General features: G+C 33.5%; 1 protein-coding gene and 1 non-coding gene across 3 annotated transcripts in view; one reads left to right on the top strand and one right to left on the bottom strand.

Annotated features, from left to right (window-relative positions):
• LOC125813736 (protein DEFECTIVE IN MERISTEM SILENCING 3-like) overlaps nucleotides 1-22,193 on the top strand; it is a 47,768-nt gene extending 25,575 nt beyond the window's left edge. The window contains exons 2-9 of one of the 2 annotated variants that reach the window (XM_049493198.1): nucleotides 7,660-7,708; nucleotides 14,960-15,097; nucleotides 15,292-15,406; nucleotides 15,824-16,061; nucleotides 16,956-17,147; nucleotides 17,245-17,565; nucleotides 18,364-18,589; nucleotides 21,843-22,193. In XM_049493198.1, coding sequence (XP_049349155.1) covers nucleotides 7,667-7,708; nucleotides 14,960-15,097; nucleotides 15,292-15,406; nucleotides 15,824-16,061; nucleotides 16,956-17,147; nucleotides 17,245-17,565; nucleotides 18,364-18,589; nucleotides 21,843-21,887 — 1,317 coding nt within the window. In that variant the 5' untranslated portion in view covers nucleotides 7,660-7,666 and the 3' untranslated portion in view covers nucleotides 21,888-22,193. Of the gene's footprint in view, nucleotides 1-7,582; nucleotides 7,715-14,959; nucleotides 15,098-15,291; nucleotides 15,407-15,823; nucleotides 16,062-16,955; nucleotides 17,148-17,244; nucleotides 17,566-18,363; nucleotides 18,590-21,842 lie in introns of those variants that run through there. The other variant, XM_049493197.1, reaches the window with a different exon arrangement.
• Nucleotides 22,194-22,532: 339 nt separating this feature from the next.
• Nucleotides 22,533-22,604, bottom strand: TRNAQ-CUG (transfer RNA glutamine (anticodon CUG)). The gene has a single exon. It is a non-coding gene; the product is annotated as a tRNA-Gln (tRNA).
• Between the last annotated feature and the right edge of the window lie 79 nt (nucleotides 22,605-22,683).

Here is a 22,683-nt window from a genome sequence, read left to right as displayed (position 1 = left end):
TACCATTCATTCTTTATACACTATTCATTCATTAATCATATAGGTTGCATACTGTTAAAAATAAAATTTATTCCAGCTTAATACATAAGATAGTGTAAATATTAGTGATAATTATAAAAGGTAATTATGGTATCCTGAGTATTTAATTTAATGTAAGTTTACATGAATATTAATTTGGTTTTCAACTGGTGTCCTACTATAAATAAATTTAAAACAAATTGCAGTTAGTGTTTCATTCCCACACTAACTTCAGTTAGTGTCATACACATATTAATCAAAATTTCATACACGTTTTATCCAAACAACATGTATAAAAATTGATAAATTCATATAATCACACAATTTATACCATTTGTATATCAATATTATATCACAATTCATACAATATCCAACAATAAAATATTAAACTCATAGGCATACACGTATTAATCAGATTTCATACATGTTTCATCCAAAAACATGTTTAGAATATAAAATAAGCATAATGTGATTTTTTTAAGAAAAAATCAGTAGTTTGACAAATCATACCATTTTCATACCAATTTAATAATTTATACCATAAACACAGTTAATAGACAATCACACCAATGTTAAAACGCAATTCATACCATTTGCATACAATTATTATATCACAATTCATAAAATTTTCAAAATCAAAACATTTAAGCGTAGTCATACACATATTAATCAGATTTCATACAGATTCCATCCAATAAATGTACAGTTTGGAAACACACTGATATTTTCAAAATAGTATCTTGAAATTGTAATAGCAATCAGTAATTCATATGTAAACGGTATCTGCCTGGAAGAAAACATATGATATTATATATCATCAAATACTTAAACACAAAAAAATTGTCCAAAAGTTACCTTTTTTTTTCTTCATTTTTTTTCTCTTTGTCGCTCCTTCAACTTAGATGAACCATCCGTCGTCGGATTTTGAATATTCGCCGGATTTTCAACAATTTTAGGCGGGGGAGGGGGGGGGGGGTTTGAGTTAATATATTAAAATTTGAAACATGAACATCATCATTAGATGTTCCTTCACCCAATCTGGGACTCTTTTGAAGCTTTTCAATGAGTTTCTTAGACATAATGTTGTTGGAAAAAAAATTGGACGAAAGATTGAATGTTGGTGTAGTTGGCTGGTGAGAAAAATGGGAGAGAAGAAGGTGAAAGTGGGGTGATAGCGTGTATAGTTGGATATGTGTGGGGGAAGGGTGGTGGGATTGACTAATGAGAGGTTATGACTATAACATTAAATAAAGAAGTGTAATCAATGTAAAATCCCTATAATTGTGTAAGAGATAATTATGGGGTATTCTTTATTTAAATAATTTAATAATAATATAAAATTATAAAAAATTACTTATTTAATAAAGTAAAATTTAATTAATTTATAAATAATTAGTGATATGTTATAACCCGTAATTAAACTGTTATAAGCAAGAATTTTTTAAAAGTAGATTTAAAACTTGTAATATTGACTCTTAAATGTGTATATGGGGTGATTTTTCCTTTATTGATCTTTGTTTGGAAAGGGATTAAAAGTGAAGCTGCTGCATCTGGTTCCTTTTTAGATATGCTTGTATGTGACAGTAGGAATAACTACTCATTATGTGTCTTGTGCAAACAGTTGCAGTAATATACTAGTAATGTACCCAAAGAGAAATATAAACTTTTACAAATAGCAAAAGCAAATAATGCAAGGAAAAAACTAAGCTAAAATAAATATAGAAGTATATTATTATTTGGAAGTTTCCTTTTCTTCTTCTCAAAGAATATAGAAACTACATAGATACATGGAAAGTTCAACTCGACCACTAAATTGCATGTCCATTCACATTCCAAGTGAAAGTAAAACAGAACTTTATGATTACTAACATGCATGGTTTCAGGATATTAACAGTTGCAAATTCCTTTGTGACTCCACTCAACATTTTGATCAGTCTATTGCTTTGCATCTCCTTATTTTGTACTACCGTCTGTACATAAAGAATATACAACTTTCATAAAATCGACATCGAACAAAATATAAAAATAAAAATATAATAGTAGTCGATATACTAAAGGTAAGCAAGGTTTACTGAAAGATGTTACCAACTCAGACAAACTTCATATAATTTTTATCCTTGTTATGTATACTTCTTATCCAAAAATAAAAGGACTTGCCTGAAGCTGGCAATATGTTTCAATAGCTTGAAAAGATTTCTTTAAATTGTTTTTCTGAAAAGCAATGGCCATTAAATTACACATGGTTATTACTGTAATATTAAGAGTCTCTTTGGCATTACTGATAAAAATTGCTTATTTTTAAAATAGTTTTTCAAAAAAAGTGCTTTTGAAAAAAAAACAATATGTATTTGACTAAATTCATTTAAAAAGTGTTTTCCATTAGCAAATTGTGTTTGGCAAATATTTATTAAAAATACTTTTGAGAGTTAAACAACGAAATAGGGACAAATATCAATGTACTTTTAGTGTTAAGATTATTTTATAGAGAGAAATTATTTTTAATATCTATTACAAAAAATCCTTAATTTAATTTTTATTTTTATGAAACTAAAATGTACATATTCAATTTTCAATATACCTTATTTGGAGGGTTAAAATCTTTAATTATCTTTTTCTAATCTTGCAAAAAATACTTTTGTTATCTTTTTTCTAATTATGTAAAACAATACGTACTATAATAAATAAAATAATAATACATAAACGTAAAATAAAATATAAAATATATAAAATTCTTAAATGAAACTTAACCAAACTTATGAGATAGGTTAATTAATAAGTGGTATTTTGGTAAATATATATATATATATGGAAGAGATATTTAAGTCTTAAAAAAATAATTTTCTGCTTTTGCTTCCACTTTTTTTAAGAAGCGGAAACTTTTAGCTTCTTTCCAACCAGAAAAAATTGTTTTTGCTTCCATTTATAAGCAGTTTTACTGATTTATCAAACACCTAATTTTTCATAAAAAATATTTTTTCATCAAAATAAATACTTCTGAACTTCCAACAATAATGTCAACAAGCTCTAAAAGTAAAAAGAGAAGAAAAAAAGATTAAAACTCCACAAGTATACCCACGATTACAACAATGATTTTGCTTTTACGAATATTCTCAAACACTACATTAAATTTTTGGCGAATATACATAGAAAATTGTGAAAAGAAATTCATTATTGTTCAAAAATTAGTTCGTGAACCACATAGAATATACGTTCCCGTTCAAAGAATGAAACATCTAATGGAGCATAATCTAAGTCTGATATGTTACCTTTTATATAAAATAAATCTATAAATAAAAAATATTTATGGATAAATCGGGAAAAAATTTCTAGGGAATGAAACATATTTAAATGGAAAAAATTTAGGTTAAAAAGTCCACGAAAAGAAAAGATAAATAGTATTTTATGTTTTTCAGAAGTGCCACGAGGACGAGCTTAAGATCTTTTTTTATATATAAGATATTTTAGATTACTTCATAGAAATGTGATTGAACTTTTTGTCCCTCCTTAAAAACTCTAGAAAAAATTATCAATTTACTATTTTACTGTAATAATAATAACATAATATGAGTCCCTATTAAGACTAAAAATATTTAATTTTTACCCATGGTAGAAGTCTTCTCTATAAAAGTAAATTATAGCAGGACAATAAATTTTTTCTCTTGGAAAAATCAAAGCAAGACAATAAATTTTTTTCTCTTACAAATGTTCTTTGTCTTTTATAATTTGGAATTTTTTAATTCCTTCGTTCGAAAAGTATAATGATTTTTTAATATGCTCGTAGGTATATTAATTGTTTGAAGATTTTGAAGACGGGTAAAGATGTAAACATATGATAGATTTTGAAGGAGTTCTAATTTCCAGAGGTCCTCTGTTTTTTTATATTTTTAAATTCATTAAAGTTCAAAGTTTATTAAAAAACATTAAAAGCCGATGCAAGTACTTTTTTAAAATTTTTTTTGTGGTTAAAATCTTTATTTACTCCTTTTGTTTTATATTACTTGGTCCTTTACTTGCTCAAATTTTTTTTATGAGAAATTTTTAATTAGAGGGGTATTTTATTAAACTCTAAACTTTTCTGTTATTACTTTAACTAGTTATTAATACCAAGGTTGAAACAGAAAAATATAATTTTTTTTTATTAATTTCTTAAATCGAAACAATTGTTTCTAATATATAGGCAAAGTAATATGAAACAGAGAGAGTAATTTCAAGTCATATACGATAAAATGTCAGAAACTGAGTAAAATTCAGCAATGATGTAATTTCAAATTATAAATTAAATATCATCTAAAATCTCAATCTCGGATTACATAATAACAATCAATATGTGTAATACTACAGACCCATTATTTTACCCAACCAATAACATGCTTTATGGTCGTTTGGTAGAGTGTATAAGAATAATACTAAATAGAGTGTATTAGTAATGCTTGCATTAGCAATGCATGTATTAGTTATGCTTGCATTAATTATACATAGATTATTTTAATGCATTGTTTGGATTGATGCATTAAAAATAGTATGTATGGCATTAAAAAAATTATTTACAAAGATACCCTTGACTTTTATGATGGAAAAGATGTAAAAAAGATTTTGAGGGGTAAGTGGGTCTTTTATCATATTAATGCATGCATTAAAATCATTGCATTGATAATACCTAGAAATCCATGGTATTAGCAATGCGCTCCTTAGTTATAAATAGGTTGAAAAAGAGTACCAAACAATGCACCAATAATACACAAGGCTAATACATGCATTATTTTTCCTAATACACTCTACCAAACGACCCCTAAGTTTCAAAGTTTTTGGTCAAAAACATACTTAAACTATACCCTCAATTTAAACTACATCCTCAAATTATTATTCTTAACAGAAAACACCCCTCTATTATTTAAAATCTGACAACTTTCATCCTTTTATTAAAATTTGTCAAAAATTAACAAATTCTTCACAAAAACACATACGGTTCACACTACTCTAAAAAAAAAACTATTTAAATCACCCCCAATAAGCCAATTTTGTCCATTCTACATACATTTAAAATAAAATATTGTGAATTATTTTTAGCAACAACGAAAGCATTGTCATCCTTTTAATTAGAAATTTTGTTTTTATTTACTTTTCATTTGATTTGATATCAAAAAATTATCAGTTGAAATGTTTTCTTATTGAATCGCTAAAAAGTGGTGTTGATCGAAAACTTTTACTTCTAATAATGGAAAACGAAACTCGAGTACTAGAGATCAAAATTAGCTGAATCTTGATTACCTCATCTATCAGTTTGCCCCAAAAAATTATTGATCTAACGACATTTTGACTTTGCAAGGTGAAGATGGTGTAAAATTAAGCTCCAACTTCATTCAGCTGGTAAAGGAGAAGAGCAAATCATGTCTCCTAGTAGACTCACACTGTCCTAACATTGTTTTTTTAAAACAACAAACAAGGGTCTAAAAAAATTAATTTTTGAAAGCTTTTTCCAACAAGTAATAAAATTATACAATTTTTGTTTGATGAAAATAGTATGAATTGCATATGTTTTTTTGTGAAATTTGCTAATTTTTTGACAAATTTTTACAGAGCGATGGAAGTTGTTAAATTTTAAATACTTGGAGGATGTTTTTTTGTTAAGAAAGATAATTATAGTATGTAGTTTAAGAATTTTTTTTTAGCCAAAAACACCTAAGCTAAGCATAAGAAAAATAAGTTATAACCTAACATGAATATTGTTCAAGCAAACGTACCATGAACCCTCATACCATTATTTTTTTCTTTGTGTAAAGCCTCAAAACGATATCAATCTATCAAAATTATGATTTATTAGTGAATACGAGATTTTATCGATGCTCATGTTATGATATAAAAATTTAGGTAAAAATTTGAGTTGAAAAGGTTAATCCTATGAGCTGACGTTGAAATTGAAATTTTCTTTCAAAATAAATTTACCCATAGGACAATGAACTCAAATTTGAAATTTTATCGAAAACGAAGTTCCAATCGACTCTCAAATCATTAAAATATAATTTCAAATTACATGTAAGAAAAAAATTCCAAACATTTTACGTTCATACATGATTCAAACGACAAAATCAGTGATAAATCAATGAAAAATTAACAAATAGGGAGTTATAATCTTACTAGCACAATGATATCTCGAAAAAACTTTAAAATCTCTCCATTTTGAGCTCAAAAACTCCCAAATAAACATAAAATGTCCAAATTTGACAATACAATTTTGTTTGTCTAAGTACCAAGCATTTTTCGTGAGTGTGAACCAACGAACCAACCTAGACTCTCTCGAAAGCAATCATATCCCTCTAAATGCGATGAATAATGTGACATGGTCCATTAACTCTTCTTCGTGAGCGCTCTGAAAAATTCTTCTAAGTAAATGTGACCAAGGCTTCACAAATATTGAAGGTGGTGGAAAGCGGAGGATCTTTGCTATATGTAATTATATAAAACAAAGACTTCTGCATCCCGTCCATATTTGGGCTATGACGGTACTATCAAGTCTTAAGACTGATGGTACATTCAACCAAGAACGTCCGTTGTAGTATCTAAGACTTAAAAGACCTAAGTCTTGATACTCTTTTGATTTAAAATCAGCAACAGACCGTTGGCCATTGAGTGTTATATACACCTTAATCGAAATGATTTGGGGTAGTACTTTAGCATCTTCAATAGTCAACAGTTCTTTGGGTCTTAACACCTTTCTCGTATCACCTCTTATGGTGAAGAAGATTAGTGAAGTAGCCTTTCTTACTGGACAACCTAACGAAGAATGATTTGATCTGCACCCAAAAACAACAAAATCAACAATTCTAGATACAAGTATAGCAGAATAAATCTCCAAATTCGTTCGAGACCTCCCAAATATGAATTAATAGTGCAAATCGATGATAAAACACATTTTGTGCATGTTTGAATCATCAAATTACCATTCTAAGGTTGTTTTTACAAAATGTTATTGTGGTCAACTCTAAACTTATAAAAAGACTAGAACTAGCTAAAGGGTCCAAATCTTCTCCGAACCTCTTGGAAATCGTGTCAATTTTTCATGTGAGTCATAAGTTATCATTCAAACCTAGTGAAATCATCAAAACTAGAAATTGACCTTGTTAACTTCAAATATTGATTTTGGTCAAACTTTTCAAGTGTCAAAACTGAAAGAACTCACCTAAAATATATTCAATCGTCTCAAAAATCGTGTCATCCATCCTCTCAAGACACAAAACGTTATACAATGTTATATGAAGGGTCAATTAGGGTATTGAAAAATTATTTTAAAAAACTTATCATGAATTAATTTGACCTAAATATTGATCCAAAATTTGATGGACTAAAATAAATTAAATGAACTAGTAATAAATAAGCATATCAATAATCAAATCAAACTTAAGCAAATTGTACGAGTTATGATTTGCTATTTTTGACGCTTCTAGAATAATAAATAAATAAAAAATACTAACAAAAATATTGAAAATTTTGTACACGTGTGGAGTGTGAGTTATTAGTTTTCATGACCAAATAAAAGCCAAAACGCCTTCATTTCCGAAGCCCTATATTCACTTTGCTGTCAGAACTCCTCCACTCTTCTCCCCCTAACGGCTCTACTCTCACTCTTCTCGGAATCTCCGGCGACCCAACGATGGACGGCGGCCAACGGAGAATGTCGATAGACAATGAGAAGGTTCAGGTTCTCTCTTTCCCTCTTCCCTCCCCCTCTGTTTTACCTTCGATTTTTTAGTGAATTAAGTGACTTTTCTACTCAATTGAAATGCTCATTCTGTCAATTGAGTTTCAGGATAAGTGATATAAACCATAAAAATACTTAATTAATGCTAATGGGCACCGATAAAGCCTTCATGCAGCTGTTCTGATAAAATTCTTCGTCAACTTCGATGTTCATTTGGCTGTTAGTTTAAGGTATCAGGGAATTTAGGGTTCTAGTTAGAGATTTTTATGATATTCAACTGTATATCAATATACATCATGATTAAGGAGGATGCTAGGATCTAGTTGAAATGGAAATTTTACAAAGCAAGAGCGGTGAGGTGAAAACCGTGACATGCTTTTCCTTTAAAGAAAAGGTCTCTAATAAAATCCACCAGTTCCTTTATCGCCCGGGTTTATTGATCCTCAAGCCTCTCAATATTTAGCTTCCCTTTCCTTTTTAGAGCCAGAGTTCTTTTTCTTTTCATTCACTAAAAATTAAAATGAGTTAAAATATCCTTGACTGAGGATCCAGGGGCTGGGAAGCCTCAGGAAGAAGTAAATCTGATGACTTCACTAAGTAGGGATGGCAACTGGGTGGAGCGGGTTTTGTCTTATGCGGGGTGGGGCGGATTTGACTTTATGTGGGGTGGGCCGGGTCGGGGGATTTGAAACTCTTGTGAAAAGAAATAATGCGGGTGCGGGGCAGGTTGCGGGTTCTTTCTCTTAATTCCATCCCTGTAAACATAGCTTCATTTTCCTTGAATAAGGGTTACATAATATGTTATATGATAGTTGAAACTAATTAAAAATGAAATATAGAATCAAAATTAATTTGAAGTCCATATATAGGTTAAGTGCTCAAATTTAAATATTTAATAGACTTCTAATATTAATAGAATGGTACTAGTTAGTAGTTAGTTTGAGACAAGTTCACAACTCTTATAGTATTTAAAAATCACAATAAACATACTCATATAAATAGAAAAAAATTATTTTCTTAATTTGATTAATTTGACATATTTTCTCTTACTGCACAAATATATTTATAATTTCATTGTACACTGTAACAAAATGATAAGCAAAAAGAGAAACAAAGAAGAACAAAATAGGATACAAATTAAATATTTCTGAAACTAGGAATGATAATGAGAGAAAACTATTTTTATTTTTATTTTTGAAAATGGTAATTGTTTCTATTTCTGCAGAACAATACATAGGTTGTACTGAAACCTGTATTTACATAAGGAAACTCTAATAATACCGACCTATCCCTATAATGAGTCTAAGACATCAATGACAGAGACGGTATCATTAGAGTAAATTTGATTACACCAAAAACACAGAGTCGAAGAGTCGAAATGCAATTCAGTTTAACTTGTTGCATACTACTCTCCCTATTCTCAAAAACTCTAAGGTTCCTCTCTTTCCATATTGTCCACCAAATAGTGGCAGGGACAATTCTCCAGTTACTTCTGTTTTTTGCTTGTGTCCCTGCTTCTTCCCAGCTAAATAGAGCCTCTGAAATTCTCCCAGGCATGGACCAGGAGATGCTTTTACGTCTCAGGAACAAATTTCACAACTGGCCAGTGATTTCGCATTGGATAAACAAATGATTGACTGTTTCTGCAGTTTTCCCACAGAAAAAACATCTAGAGCAAAGTGTAATTCCCCTCTTCATTAAATTCTCCTGTGTCAATACTGCTTCTTTAGCCAATAACCACACAAAGCAAGACACCTTGTATGGATCTTGGCTTTCCATATCTGTTTCCAGGGCCACTTGAGTAGCTGCAGATTTGGATGATTCAACTTCTTGTACACTGCACCTACTTTAAAAATCCCTTTACTGTTTCCCAACCACTGCAATCTGTCTCGCCCCATTTCCAGACCACTAAATTGATCAATGCTTCTAAAAAATTCTGTTACTCTTGGAATTTCCCAGTCATTGAGGTGTCTTCTAAATACAAAATTCCACCTTTGAGGAGTCCATAAGTCAGCTATAGTACTTTGTTGCTGAAGAACTAAATTGTGGATGTCAGGGAAGAGAGTCTCCATATTTCCTTCTGCATGCCAATCATCCTTCCAAAACCTAGTTTTTATGCCATCTACCACTTTGATCTTGGTGTTAGGTTTGAATTCATTCCAAAGTTCTCTAATGGATTTCCATAAGCTAACACCATAAGGGTTGGTAACCTCCTTTGTCATCCAACTATCACTCTCTTCATATTTTGCCTTTATGACTGAGCCCCACAGATTCTGATTATCATTTGAGTACTTCCAAAGCCACTTCAACCTCCAAGCTTTACTCTGGTTCTTCATGTTCTTGATCCCCAGACCCCCAACTCTCTTTTCGGTGATCACAGTTTTCCATTTGACTAAGTGATATCCTCTTCTTTCCTTGTTCCCTTGCCATAAAAATTTTCTCCTGATGCTATCCAACCTATTGATGATTCCCGGTGGGATAGGAAATAATGACATCATATATGTTGGAAGTGCATCAAGTACATAATTAATCAAAGTTTGTCTTCCCCCTAGAGAGAAAACTATTGCTTTGATTTAGTGTTAAATTTGATGGTTGATATCTTTATTGATTTTGATTAGGTTTTTTTTTAAAAAAATTCTTTCTAAAACACATAAATTATTAAGTTCTTATAAATTAAATAGTATCTCAGAACAGTAACGATATTAAATAGTATCTGGATAGGGGAAAAAATGAATTGAAATATTGAAATTTGAGGCAAGTTATAATTGCATGATTTAGACAAATAAAAATGAGAATAATTAAGTGGGGCGGGTATATGCGGGACGGGTTTATGTGGGTCGGGGCTGAGCGGGTTGAAAATGCTAAAAAATGTTATGGGGGCGGGGCGGTTTGTGGGGCACGCTCAACCTGCCCCGCACCGCCCCATTGCCACCCCTATCACTAAGACAACAAATCAGAATATGGTGGAACACAGTGTCTTGGATTCTGGTTGACTGTAGCGAAAGAAAGGAACTCTAGATGTTTTGAAGACAAAGCAAACTTCATACAGCAGACCAACTCTAACTGTACACTTTTGTTATCTTTTTGGTGCTAGGAAGAATTTGTAAATGAAGCAGAATCAATACTTTGCACCTTAGAATCCCTACAAGATTAGAAACTGATTATTCTGTTGGTTTTTACACACCTATACCTGTACATTTTTCAGCACTTGGTTGGTGCTTTTGTTATAATGAAATAACATTTTCTATAGAAAAGAATATGGAAGAGAAATATACAATGAAGGACAAAACGTATTACATGTTTGGCCAATCAGACCTACATCCACAAGTGGAGAGGAGCAATTCACTATTTCAGTGATGGCTATTAAGAGTAAAGAAGAGCTGACACTCTAATAATCTCAGAAAGATTTAGAAGATAGAATAACCTCACATAATACTGTCACAAAATGCTCACAAAGAGGTTTACTCTTTTTTGTTTGTTTGTTCAAAAGACGAGGTCCCACAGGGCTATTTTATAAATAAGTTAAATGATCAAAACAAAGTAAAGGAAAAAGGAAAGTGTACTCAGAACCAAATGAAAGCAGAAGGAAAGAAGCTCTATTCTAGAAAGTGCTAGGAAAAATCTGCTCGGAGAGGCACTGCACTCCCACTTTGAGCTTCGATTGCGGTGCTTGAGCTGAGCACATCGTTGCCGTTGAAGATCAAGAGCTATATTTGTATAACCCAGATTGTAATTTACCATTTTGTTATCTGGTATCTTTTCTGTTGTCCAACTGTATTTGGTCTTGTTGTAAATTGTATTTTGTTTCCTGTTAATCCTGCTACAATTTAGCAAATAAAGCTTTTGAGACATCCTGTAGGCTTTTAAATCCCAGTGCACCTTCATCATAAGGATGACATAGCACAGTCCAAGAAGTTCAATGTTTGCTAGAATTTCTTATTGAATTACTCCCGAAAAACTTAGCAAACATCCTGTGATAACCTCTGCAAGAGAGTCAGTCACAAGCTTACAACAGTCTGACAACAAATGTATGGGGTTGCTTTGTAAGATATGTTTAACGAGAGTGATTCTCCCACCAATAAATAGCCATTTTCCTATCCAGGAAAAGAGTTTGTTACTCACTTTATCAGTGATTTCTTTGTAATGTGCATTCTTCCTCCTGCTATAGTAGGTTAGCACCACTAAGTATGTACAGGGGAACACTTCTCTTGGAATTCTTGTAATTTTGTTCACCAATGTCACCACCTCATCCTTTGTATTTTCATGCGTATACACTGCAGTGCACTCTTTCCTTTGTTAATCAGCTGTTCACTCACTTTCTCATATGTAGCCAATGTTTCCATCACCAATTTTAAGGAATATTCTTTTGCTGAAGTAAAAATTTTAGTATCATCAGCCTATGCTAAGTGGTTGATGTATGGGATCCACTTTGGCATTCCAAATCCTCTGAACTTCTCATCCTTGCGTAAGGCGTTGAAGGCTCTTGACATGCATTTAGCAGCTATGATAAATAAAGTTGCTTCACTCCCCTAGTAGATTTAAAGAAACCCTGTGGCTTACCATTCATTAGAATAAAATACCTATTGTTAGAGATTATTCTGTATACCATGTCAATTAGCAAATCTCCAAAAACCATTCTTCTTAGCACTTTAGTCAGGAACAACCATGAAACTCGATCATATGCTTTGTCATGTCCAGCGTTATCTCTGCTGGGTTACCCTTTATCTTAATATCATGCACAATTTCTTGTACCAATAATATATTCTCAACTATGCTTCTTCCTTCCATAAAACCTGCTTGCTGGAGAGATGATTGTTGCCAGTAGGTATACCAGTCTTTCATGTATGGTCTTGGAGAAAATCTTTCATGTGAGTGAGGTTGCTCAAACTGATCTGAAAAGGTCACAACATCCATTTTGGGCAATAACACCAGATTTATGCATGTGACAGTGACATGTCCTGTTAATTCATGTCACAGAAGAAAAAATGCACCATTGTTAGCACATCTGTTTCAATTATGTCCGAACAGTATCGGTAGAGCTTCCCAGTGAAACCATGTGGACCACCTGAACTATTTACATTTAGACTAAAACAACTCTTCACATTTTCTATCTCTAGAATTTCATGAATCTAATTATTCAGTTCTGCATTAATCAGTTGAGGTATATGATTCAGTATCATCTCAAAGTTTGTTGGAATGTGATCCTCAACAATTGATCTGTGTAAAACGTTATAGCCTCCTGCATGATATCCTCCTCCTTATCCAGCAAGTTCTCATTAGGATCTTTAATCTTCTTGAGTTGTAGTTTATTTCTCTTATCAGTTACATGAGAATGAAAGAACTTGGTGTTCCTATTCACTGTTTCTAAACCACTGCATTCCAGCTTTTTGCTTCCAAAACTTTTCCACCATATCATAGAATTTTATCAGTTCAGCTTGTACATTTTTGTAGCCTCTTCCTGTTTCCATGGGTAGGATTTTGTTCAAATTCCAGCTCATGGACCTTAACTACTACTTCTAGAGTTTGCTATCTGTTTGAGTATGTCACCATGTGTATTGCTACTCCTTTTAGGCAATGCCTTACTGACCTTCTTCAAATTATTATGTACAATAACCATAGAGTCTGGACCAAAGTTCCCTGACCAATTTTGTCTGACTACCTCCCAGAATGTCTCATATTCCACCCAAAAATTATGAAATCTGAAAGATTTCTTAATTACTCTACTATCCTCTTTGTAAAGTGTTAAGAGAGGTGCATGATTAGATCCTTGTTTAATTAAATGTGCCACTTCTAGGTTAGGAAACATACTCATACCCGATTACGCAAACATTTATCCAGTCTTTTAGAAATGCAAGTTTCATCTGATCTACCATTCAACCAAGTGACATGCTACCAGTGAAGTGAATCCCGTATCTGATAATTGACATTCAGTTAGGCAGCAAGAAGTCTTCAGTTTCAGCCCACCAAACTTCTGATATTCATCCACAATCACATTAAAATCTTCCCCTACTAACCAAGGAGTTCGTATTTGAGTAGATTGATCATAAAGTGCATCCCAAAGTTCTATTCTACTATCTCTGTCATTACTAGCATATTTCTGTAATCTGAGTCGATTGTAATGTTAATACCTGGTTCGTGTCCATCATTATTTTAACTTGAAATTCATCTATCACAAACACCTAGATTTTCCCATTGATATTATGCCTTTTTGTTCCCATTATTAACCACTGTCTGTACTACGTGTCTAACATGTTTAAAAGGCTCCATCAGAACTATAAAGTTGAAGTGTTTTTGTCTATTCATCACAGCAACTCTTTCAAAGGCATGCTGAGTTTTTACCAACCTTATATTCAATATTAGTGAATTATTCATTGGTGAGTAGCTTTGGCACCTGCAAACCTTGTTTGCTTGCACACTCCTTGCTGGCTTAGGAGGCACACTCTTATCTCTGGTTGCTTTTGTTTGTCTGTTTTCTTTCCTTGCATTTTAGGTGTGTCTAAGTGATCGACCCTGTTGTTTCTGGCCTCTTCCTTTTGTATGCTTGTATTGTTTTACACTGTCACTTCATCAACATCTCCAATATCTATTTGATCCTCCTTGTTGTCTTCCCCATTTAGCCCCCTTCTTTCAAAATACTTAGCAGCTATCTGGCCTTTGTCCATATATGTTTCTGGATCAGAGTTTTGTGATCTCTCCTGTATCCCCTTCTCTTTGTCTTGACTATGTGATGTGTCTGATGTATTTGATTGTGTCTCTTCATTCTCCTGTTCTTATGCTCTACTCATGCCTTCTTGAACTCTTCTGCCAGTTACTCAGGTGGGTTTCTCCTCTGATGGTTCAACATCAGGATTGTTTTCATTGATAGCATCCTCAAATTTATCCTCTTTCTCATAATGTATCATTTTCCCGTTATGATCCTAGATTTCTCCCTTGTCTTGTTTCTCTTGTTCCTGCTCGTCATTATTTTGCGTTAGCTCCCTCTGGCTTTGAACTATCACTATCAACGACACCATTGATATCTTTGTTCAACCTTCATTATATATTTTCAGAAGGAAAGTATATTTTATGTTTCTCCTAAATGAAACAAAGATAAAAAATATTGGCAAGTACGATTTCCGCTTTACTATTACTTGTTACACTGTATATATGGTGAGAACTCTAGGACCTTAAAATAGACACTTGTTGAATCTTTTCTTAATAAGCAACTCTAATAAACTGATGTTTGCTTTTACGTTTCTTTTCCAGCTGCCAATCAGTCCTAAGGCATTAGTTGTGCATGATCCATCGCTCAATCAAGGAGGCCAGATTAATTCCCCCGTTTTTGCTGCCAATCGTGACCCAATGCAAAATGGATCTGCTGAGGCAGTTATCTGCAATTCCAAGGTTGTTAAGATTATGAAAGATATCTGCCTAGTTTATTTTATTTCATTCATGGATGTATTACGCACAATAGTCTTGATAAGAGGTATAGATATGTGTACTTATATCCATCTTTGAGATGATATCAATAATGCACATGATAATATATTGTGTAGTAGATGGGTCAATTTCATGACTGTGTCATTTAATTCTGGCAGAAACTTGAGGATGCAATGCAGGAGATTGGTCTTAAAATTAAACACCATGAAGATAATGTCAAATTCTTGAAGGCTCAGAAGAACAGGTTGGATGACTCAATTTTGGATATACGAGGTACTGTTTACTTCTTTTCAAGTTAATTAGGTGTGCTGCAAATTGCATGTACAAAATTTTAGAAGGTTACTGTAGCTGTTTTGTTTTTCAGTATCCTAGAACATAATGCTTGTACTCTGTCTTTATGGGAAGGAAACAATCAAACATTGCAAGATTTTCATATCAAGGGACGTCTTTGTCATTTCAAGTAAATATGGATTTTGTGATGCCTGTACCAGTACCACAAAATATCAGCCATCGGCTAGTTTGAGTAACAGAGGCCTAATATATTGTTCATGGGTTTAATGTTGTGTATTGCCTTTTTAAAAGCACTCCATGTAGACTATAATATTCATTTTAACAGTTTTTCTTTCCCTTTTTGCATATGCCTTGCACTGTTCCCCAATTTTGATTCCTTGTGCTTGTGGTGTATTGTAGTTGTTCTTGGCAAGACTCATTCAGCAAGTGAAACTGGTTCTGAAAATAAGGAATCTTCCAATGGGCAGAATGAGGAGGAGACCATTGAACAAATCTTAAGTTTTGATAAATCTGCAGCTTCCATCTGTGTCCAGCTGCAAAAGCATACTGGAACTCAGATTACTCATATTCCATTTATGAAGGACATGATAGGAATTATTGCTTTGCTTGGGAAGGTTGATGATGATAATCTCAGCAGGTTAGTTTTACCAAAAAAAAGATAATCTCAACAGGTTAGTTTAACATAGCATCCAGTAATTGCTGGTGTTCTCTACAAAAAATAGATAAAGTAGAAAAAGGAATAAGCTGTTCTATGAGTCCACTTTCTATGCTAGCTCTCTATAGCCATGTTCAAGAAATTATAGCATTTGTTCACTCTGTCCCAATCAAGATGACAGTATGTGGCTGCATGAAGATGAAGACTTTTTTGAAACTGTGCATGAAGGTGAAGACTTTTTTACAACTGTGCATGAAGGTGAAGACTTAAGACAAAAAGTTTGATATGTTCTGGTCTTTGAATCCGTCACAGGTATACTTAGAGTGATTAGGGTTTGGAGATCGCGAATTAGGGTAGAAGGTTTGTTGGTAGTTGAACATCTCTCACTTTCTTACGAGATAGGCTTGGTGGTCGTACCAACTATATTATTATTATTATTAATAATAGTAATGATATCTATATTTTACTTTTATCCCCTCACTGGGTATCTTTTTGTTATTAAAACTTTTGAACCTTCACTTTGTAAAATTGACCTGGGAATAACCCCTTAGCATGTGAGACACTTTTGTGTATGATAATGAGCATCTCTTTGCTTAAATTAGGTCTTGCCGTGACGTAGGAGTTAGAATCTGAATAGTTCTATGCATTTTGAGAATAGAAGATGAAAGAAGCATGACGTTTAAAGAATGTTAGAGTGGGTTAAAGTCCCACTATGGACGTGTAGTTTGCATATATGAACTTGGGCAATCCCTCCCTCATAAGCTATATTTTGGGGTTGAGTTAGGCCCAGGTGCCACATCTTTACCAAAGAAGTAGGCAGATAATGGAAGTTCACAGTATTATGACTGACATTTGTATCATAATCTTGAAATTCAGAACTCTCTCGGATTATCTTGGGCTCGAAACCATGTTAGGAGTTGTTTGCAAGACGCGTGATGGACTTAAAGCACTGGAAACATATGATAAGGAAGGTCTTATAAATAAAAGTTCTGGTCTTCATGGACTTGGAGCTTCAATTGGGAGACCTTTGGATGACCGATATCTCGTAATCTGTCTTGAGAACTTAAGGTTTGATATTATGATGATCTCTTCTTGCAAATGCTACTCATATTCTTTAGCACTTCCTTACTCTCTTTTCTTTTTCCTTTCTGAATTATCGTTTTAGACCATACGCTGGTAAATTTATTGCTGATGACCCTCAGAGGAGGCTTGACATAAAGAAGCCAAGATACCTCAATGAGGAAACTCCTCCTGGTTTTCTTGGTTTTGCTGTCAATATGATCAATATTGACACTGCGAACTTATATTGTGTTACAAGCACTGGTCATGGCCTGAGAGAGACCCTCTTCTATAGACTCTTCTCACATTTGCAAGTATACAAAACAAGGGCTGACATGCTGCAGGCACTACCTCTTATAGCTGATGGAGCCATATCGTTGGATGGTGGGATCATAAAGAGTTGTGGTATATCTTCCCTAGGCGAGAGGTAAAGAGGCTTGTCTTAAATAGTGTCATTATTTTATTCATAAATTTTTCTTTCTTTCATAGTTCAACTTGTTTGTGAAGATACCCTAAAGAATTGATTGCCTATCAACTTGTTCCTTTTTGAGTATCAAGTAATATACTTGATCTCTAACTTTGCGCCTTAATTGGAAATCTGATGTTATTTTGTGACCATGTTGCTTGACCTTTGTGGAGTTTAGTAGTTCGACCTTTCACTAACTTCCTCTTTCAATCTGCATAGAATGGTGTATGAAATCATGTTCTTCTCTTTCTATATTCATTTCAAAATGATTAACAGACCATTGGCATCTTTAATGAATCATTATTCTTTTAAAAAAGGTGTGTGTGTGGGGGGGGGGGGGTGTCTATAACACATTTTAGAAGTTAATCAGGAAAGATTATCTATAATATTATATTCTGGTGGAGGAGTTTTCAGGATTTATCACGTTCAGAGTCTTAACACATTTTAGATTTACCTGAATGATGTTTGTCAATTATTGATATCTTAATCTCATGTCTCCTAGGAGTTGTTTTTAATCCTACTCCTATGTTCATATATCATATGTATTTGAGTTTGTATGTTTATATATTAGATGTATTTGAATTTGCAGCACAATTTATTTTTCTTGTTGATTGCTTCACTGAATCATTATCCTCTCTACCTTCCCAAGGTAGGGGTAAGGCTGCCCAGACCCCACTTGTGGGATTTCACTGGATATGTTGTTTGTTTGTATTGCATCACTGAATCATTTGGATTCTTTCTTTCTCGTGTACATTTAAGGGAAGTCAAGATCAAATTTCCAAAGAGTTCTGGAAGGCCGCCGAATGTACCTGAAAACTATTATGAGACTGAGAACCGGATGAAGGAGCTGAAGTGGAAAAGGGCAAGATTTGTGGATGATTTACAGAGAGAACAAACATTACTGGACCATGCAAAGTTCAACTTTGAAATAAAGAAACAAGAGTTTGTCAAGTTTCTTGCACAAAGCTCATCCTATGTTTCAGCGGTAATTATTTTTAGTGTTTCTAGTTAGACTATGCATGCTAATCAATGATTTATTCGTAATAGTTTGTGTTGTTCATGCCAAGCAAATATAAATTAAGTCATCTCTGGGTTGGTTTAGGTAGCTTGAGGATTTCTAACTTGATCCTCGTTGCCCTTACATCCTGCTTTAATTGATTGACTATGTCATTTGATACTGCAAGCTATGCTTAAATTTTATCATGCTAGCAGAGAACTCTGCATGGAAAGCGATGCTATTTTTTTTTTCCCTTTTTAGAACTTTAAAGCTTGTGCTTGCTTTGGTATGCCTTTACAGATGTTCTCTTTGAGCAGTCCAAAGATGTAGAGATATAGGAAGTGAAGTGCTTTTTTTTTTTTTAGTTTAAGCCATCACCTTAGGTTGTGGGTCTGAGGTGTGGGGGGTTTTGCTTGAACCCCGACCATGTTAATTAAATAGCAAAAATATGTATAATGACAAGAGGGGGACATGGAACCTTGCCTCAAGTCTACAAAAAAAGATTGCACAACAATCTTGCTAGGAAAGGAAGTAGCCTATAAACAATCATTTCCAAATATCCAAAAAGAACTTTTAACTAACAAAGAAGTTACATTTTTCATAAACCATTGGTAATTTTTGCTACAACAATTTCATGAGAAAAGGACAAAAGTTTTTTTCTTGGATGCAGTAAAACTGTCCTTTTTCAATTGAAGATGTTCATATTCTAACCTCATTACAGATGAGAGAGAACACATTTGCTTCTAGTTTGTGAATGTGAATGGCTCTTTCCTTCAACTGACCAGTTCCTTCTCGTTTGGAGGTGCTAATAAATTTCCTATTTCCCCACTTACTGTTCCTGATAGCCTCTGAATAGGGAATGTCTTTGTTTGTCAATCTTGAATTGAATGTCGATGGTAGAGAGGCATTTATGAATCTGCCTATCTTGTTAGCAATGTCCTTCCACCCAACATTAAAAGCTAGTCAGGGATGACAAGTGCAAAACTTTGTGCACGTAGGTTTGGCATCTACATAGTTGCTTCCTTGTAATTGGAGTCCTCTAGTAGCAATATCTGAAATTTTGGACATTGTTAGGCAAGACAAATGATGAGCTTGGGAAGGATCTTTTGCAGAACTTACTGTAAAAGAATGGTCTAATTTATGTGCACTTCTGCTTAAGTAATTTGCTACAAGAGGAGACATGGATAAATAAAAAATTTAGTAGTTCTGGTATTAAATAGTCAATCTGTTGCGATGTTTTCCCCGATCCCTGCATCAAATGTGTCTGTTCTAAGCTTTTAGGGTCGAAAGACTGTTTTCTGCATAATGTTTTGATCTCCTAGTAATAGTGGTAAGAATTCATGAGAGAGAAAATATTGAAGAAATGAGTGGAATATATGTTAACTGTTAAGGGTACCAAATGAAGACTAAGTATATTAAGGATGCAATTTAGGAAGATCTGGATAACAGGTCCCTCAGGTCCCTGGTGTATTACCTGGACTGTTTGTAAAGAAGAAATTGGAGTTGTTTCAAATGACGAACATAGCGATACTACATAGTATAAACTGTACGTGTTTGTGAAACCTAGCTTTTTACCGTAGAATGCAAATGCCGAATATGTAGAATCTATTGGGGAATCCCATCCGCACTTGATTGGAAAAATTAGTATAGTCGGTCTTGTTTTGATTTGGGAGAAAATCTTTTTAAAAGGCATCTTGGCCTAAGAGGACTGAGAACTATAAGGCAAGCACCAAAACGCTAACACAAACTGCTCCCACATACACTCATGATAAGGGAGGGTGGGGACAACCAGGCCACCACTTTTACCCTTAAGAGGCTAAGGTCCAAGGGGCTCCTACAGGAAATAAGCTTCACCCAAAAAGTTACTCAGAATTCCTATCAAGGACGTTCCCTACTATTCATTTCCTAAATTCCTTTCACCTTAACTAGCTAACTCAAAACAAATTGAGTGTAGCCATGGATTCTTTTCTAGGACTTCAAGATATCTCGAGAGTAGAAGAGGAGAAGCTGCAATCAGAGTTCTGAGATCATTGCAAATATGATGCAACAAACTTGGAACCACACTCGCGGTGTGGAAGAGAGGAATGAGTCTCTCCTCCACAAATGAAGGGAACTAACTGTGTGGGTCGCCCCCATAGCTTCGTATTCCTAGAATAGAAGAGTATGTCGACTATTTGTTGTTTTAGAAGGCTTAAATTAATGTGGATGCAAAGTAGTGTGTTTTAATTTAGGGTGTTCTTTGTCTTCTTTTAGTGGAGATCTATTACGATGCCTGCTGAAGATAGACTCCTATCTATGCTCAATGTTATCAAAAGCAAAAAGCGCAAAAAAGTTCTAAGGTCCATTGGCGCTTTAGCGCAAAGTGCAAATAGAGCATGGGCTTTAATGCAAAATGCTGCAAAGAGAGAAAAAAATATAATTATATATATGCTTAGTTCAAGACTAATAATTATAAGTACGAATAACAAATCAAAAAACAAAGAAATTGAAAAAAAAAAACGATAAAGTGAAATATCAATTGTTTAGTGTCATTAGAGGTTCATTGACGAGGAAAAGTATGCCTTAGAATCTTGATGATGACACTGAAGGTGAAACGCTCAACACGTATTGAGTCTCGCTTCAGGGCTTAAGCGCGCTATGCCAACTATTTTGTTTGGTTTTATTAATTATGTTTGCATGTATGGCAAAAACCCTGTTTGGAAACGTTGACTACTTATGCTATTATAATACTGATAAAGGCTTATTTGTATAAGTGTGCTGAAAATGTTATTCTTTCCTTTTTTTTCTTTCTATAGTGGAGATAGTCTCACAAAATGACAGACATAATATTAAAGGACTCTACCTTTGCTTCCTTATCCTTGATAGCTAGATGTGAACCTTCACGAGTGGAGAAAAAGCACCTAGTCTATCTTACATCCCTCATGCAAGACAGATGTATAATATGATTTTGACTCTGATGGACCTTGTAGATTCCACATTGTTGTAAGCTTTTAGGCATAAAATGCAAGATGATTTTAACTCTTCATAGAATCCATTACAGAGATGTAAGAAATGTAGTCAATACTCTACCTACATATTTCTCCTTCACTGCTATCTTTGTAAATAAAGTTATCCGTCCTTATAAAATGAAAAAGAGGATATCAGTTTACACTTCTTTTTTGACAGGATGTATTATTTACCAGTTGTTGTACCTTATGAAGTTTTGCTCTCAATGTATGACCTATTGTCTCCGTCTATGCAGCCTCAGTTTCCAGCAGGAGGGGAGCGGTCAACTCCGATATCATGATTGTGTGGGAACTTTGAGACCATTTCTACATTAGACAGATGGATGTTTTATCAGTTGATTTAAAGCTCCTGCTTTTAATTTATATTCTGGATAATGACCTCTTGGATAATATGTGCAGTTCAATGTCATCCTTGTTTGGGTCAATTTCAGCATTAGGTGCAGGCTTATGCCAATCTGATTCATGTTTAGGTGAATTTTCATAGATGAGTGGTAGTTCGTTCATTCGGAACAGATATACAGAAAATGTTCTATCAATGTACAGCATCGTATTAGTTATTGAACTTTCGCTTGACGCTTAAGGTTGAACCGTATTGCAACTTGCATCCCCCTGCTATTGGTTATTGATATCTAGTTTCAGTTGACAAACTGGCTATGCTTATGTTCAAAAAAAAGTTTGGGGTTATTATCACCACATGGTAGTAAATAAAAACTCATGAATTTTCAAGTACGAGCAACTTGATAACTTCCTCCATACATTTTTACTTGTCAAGTATATTAAAAATAGTTGGCCAATTTTACTTGTCAAGTTTGGAAAATCAAGAGATAGTGAACAATTTTGGAGTGATATAGTAAAATTATTCCGAACAAATAGAAATATGGACAGTATTATTTGCAAAACAAACAAAAAAAAACATATAAAAAGAAAGGTTCCACCGAGACTTGAACTCGGGTTACTGGATTCAGAGTCCAATCTCCTGACCACTAGACCATGGAACCACTAAGTTACAGTTTTTGGGCATAAATTGAATATATTTACAATTTTCAAATATTAAAGCAAAGTCTACAATCTTCACCA

Source organism: Solanum verrucosum, unplaced genomic scaffold, assembly GCF_900185275.1.
Source record: "Solanum verrucosum unplaced genomic scaffold, falcon-dt-bn FXZP01000205.1, whole genome shotgun sequence".
Lineage (NCBI taxonomy): Eukaryota > Viridiplantae > Streptophyta > Magnoliopsida > Solanales > Solanaceae > Solanum > Solanum verrucosum.
Note: the sequence above shows the minus strand (reverse complement) of the source record. Positions and strands in the feature narration are given on the sequence as shown.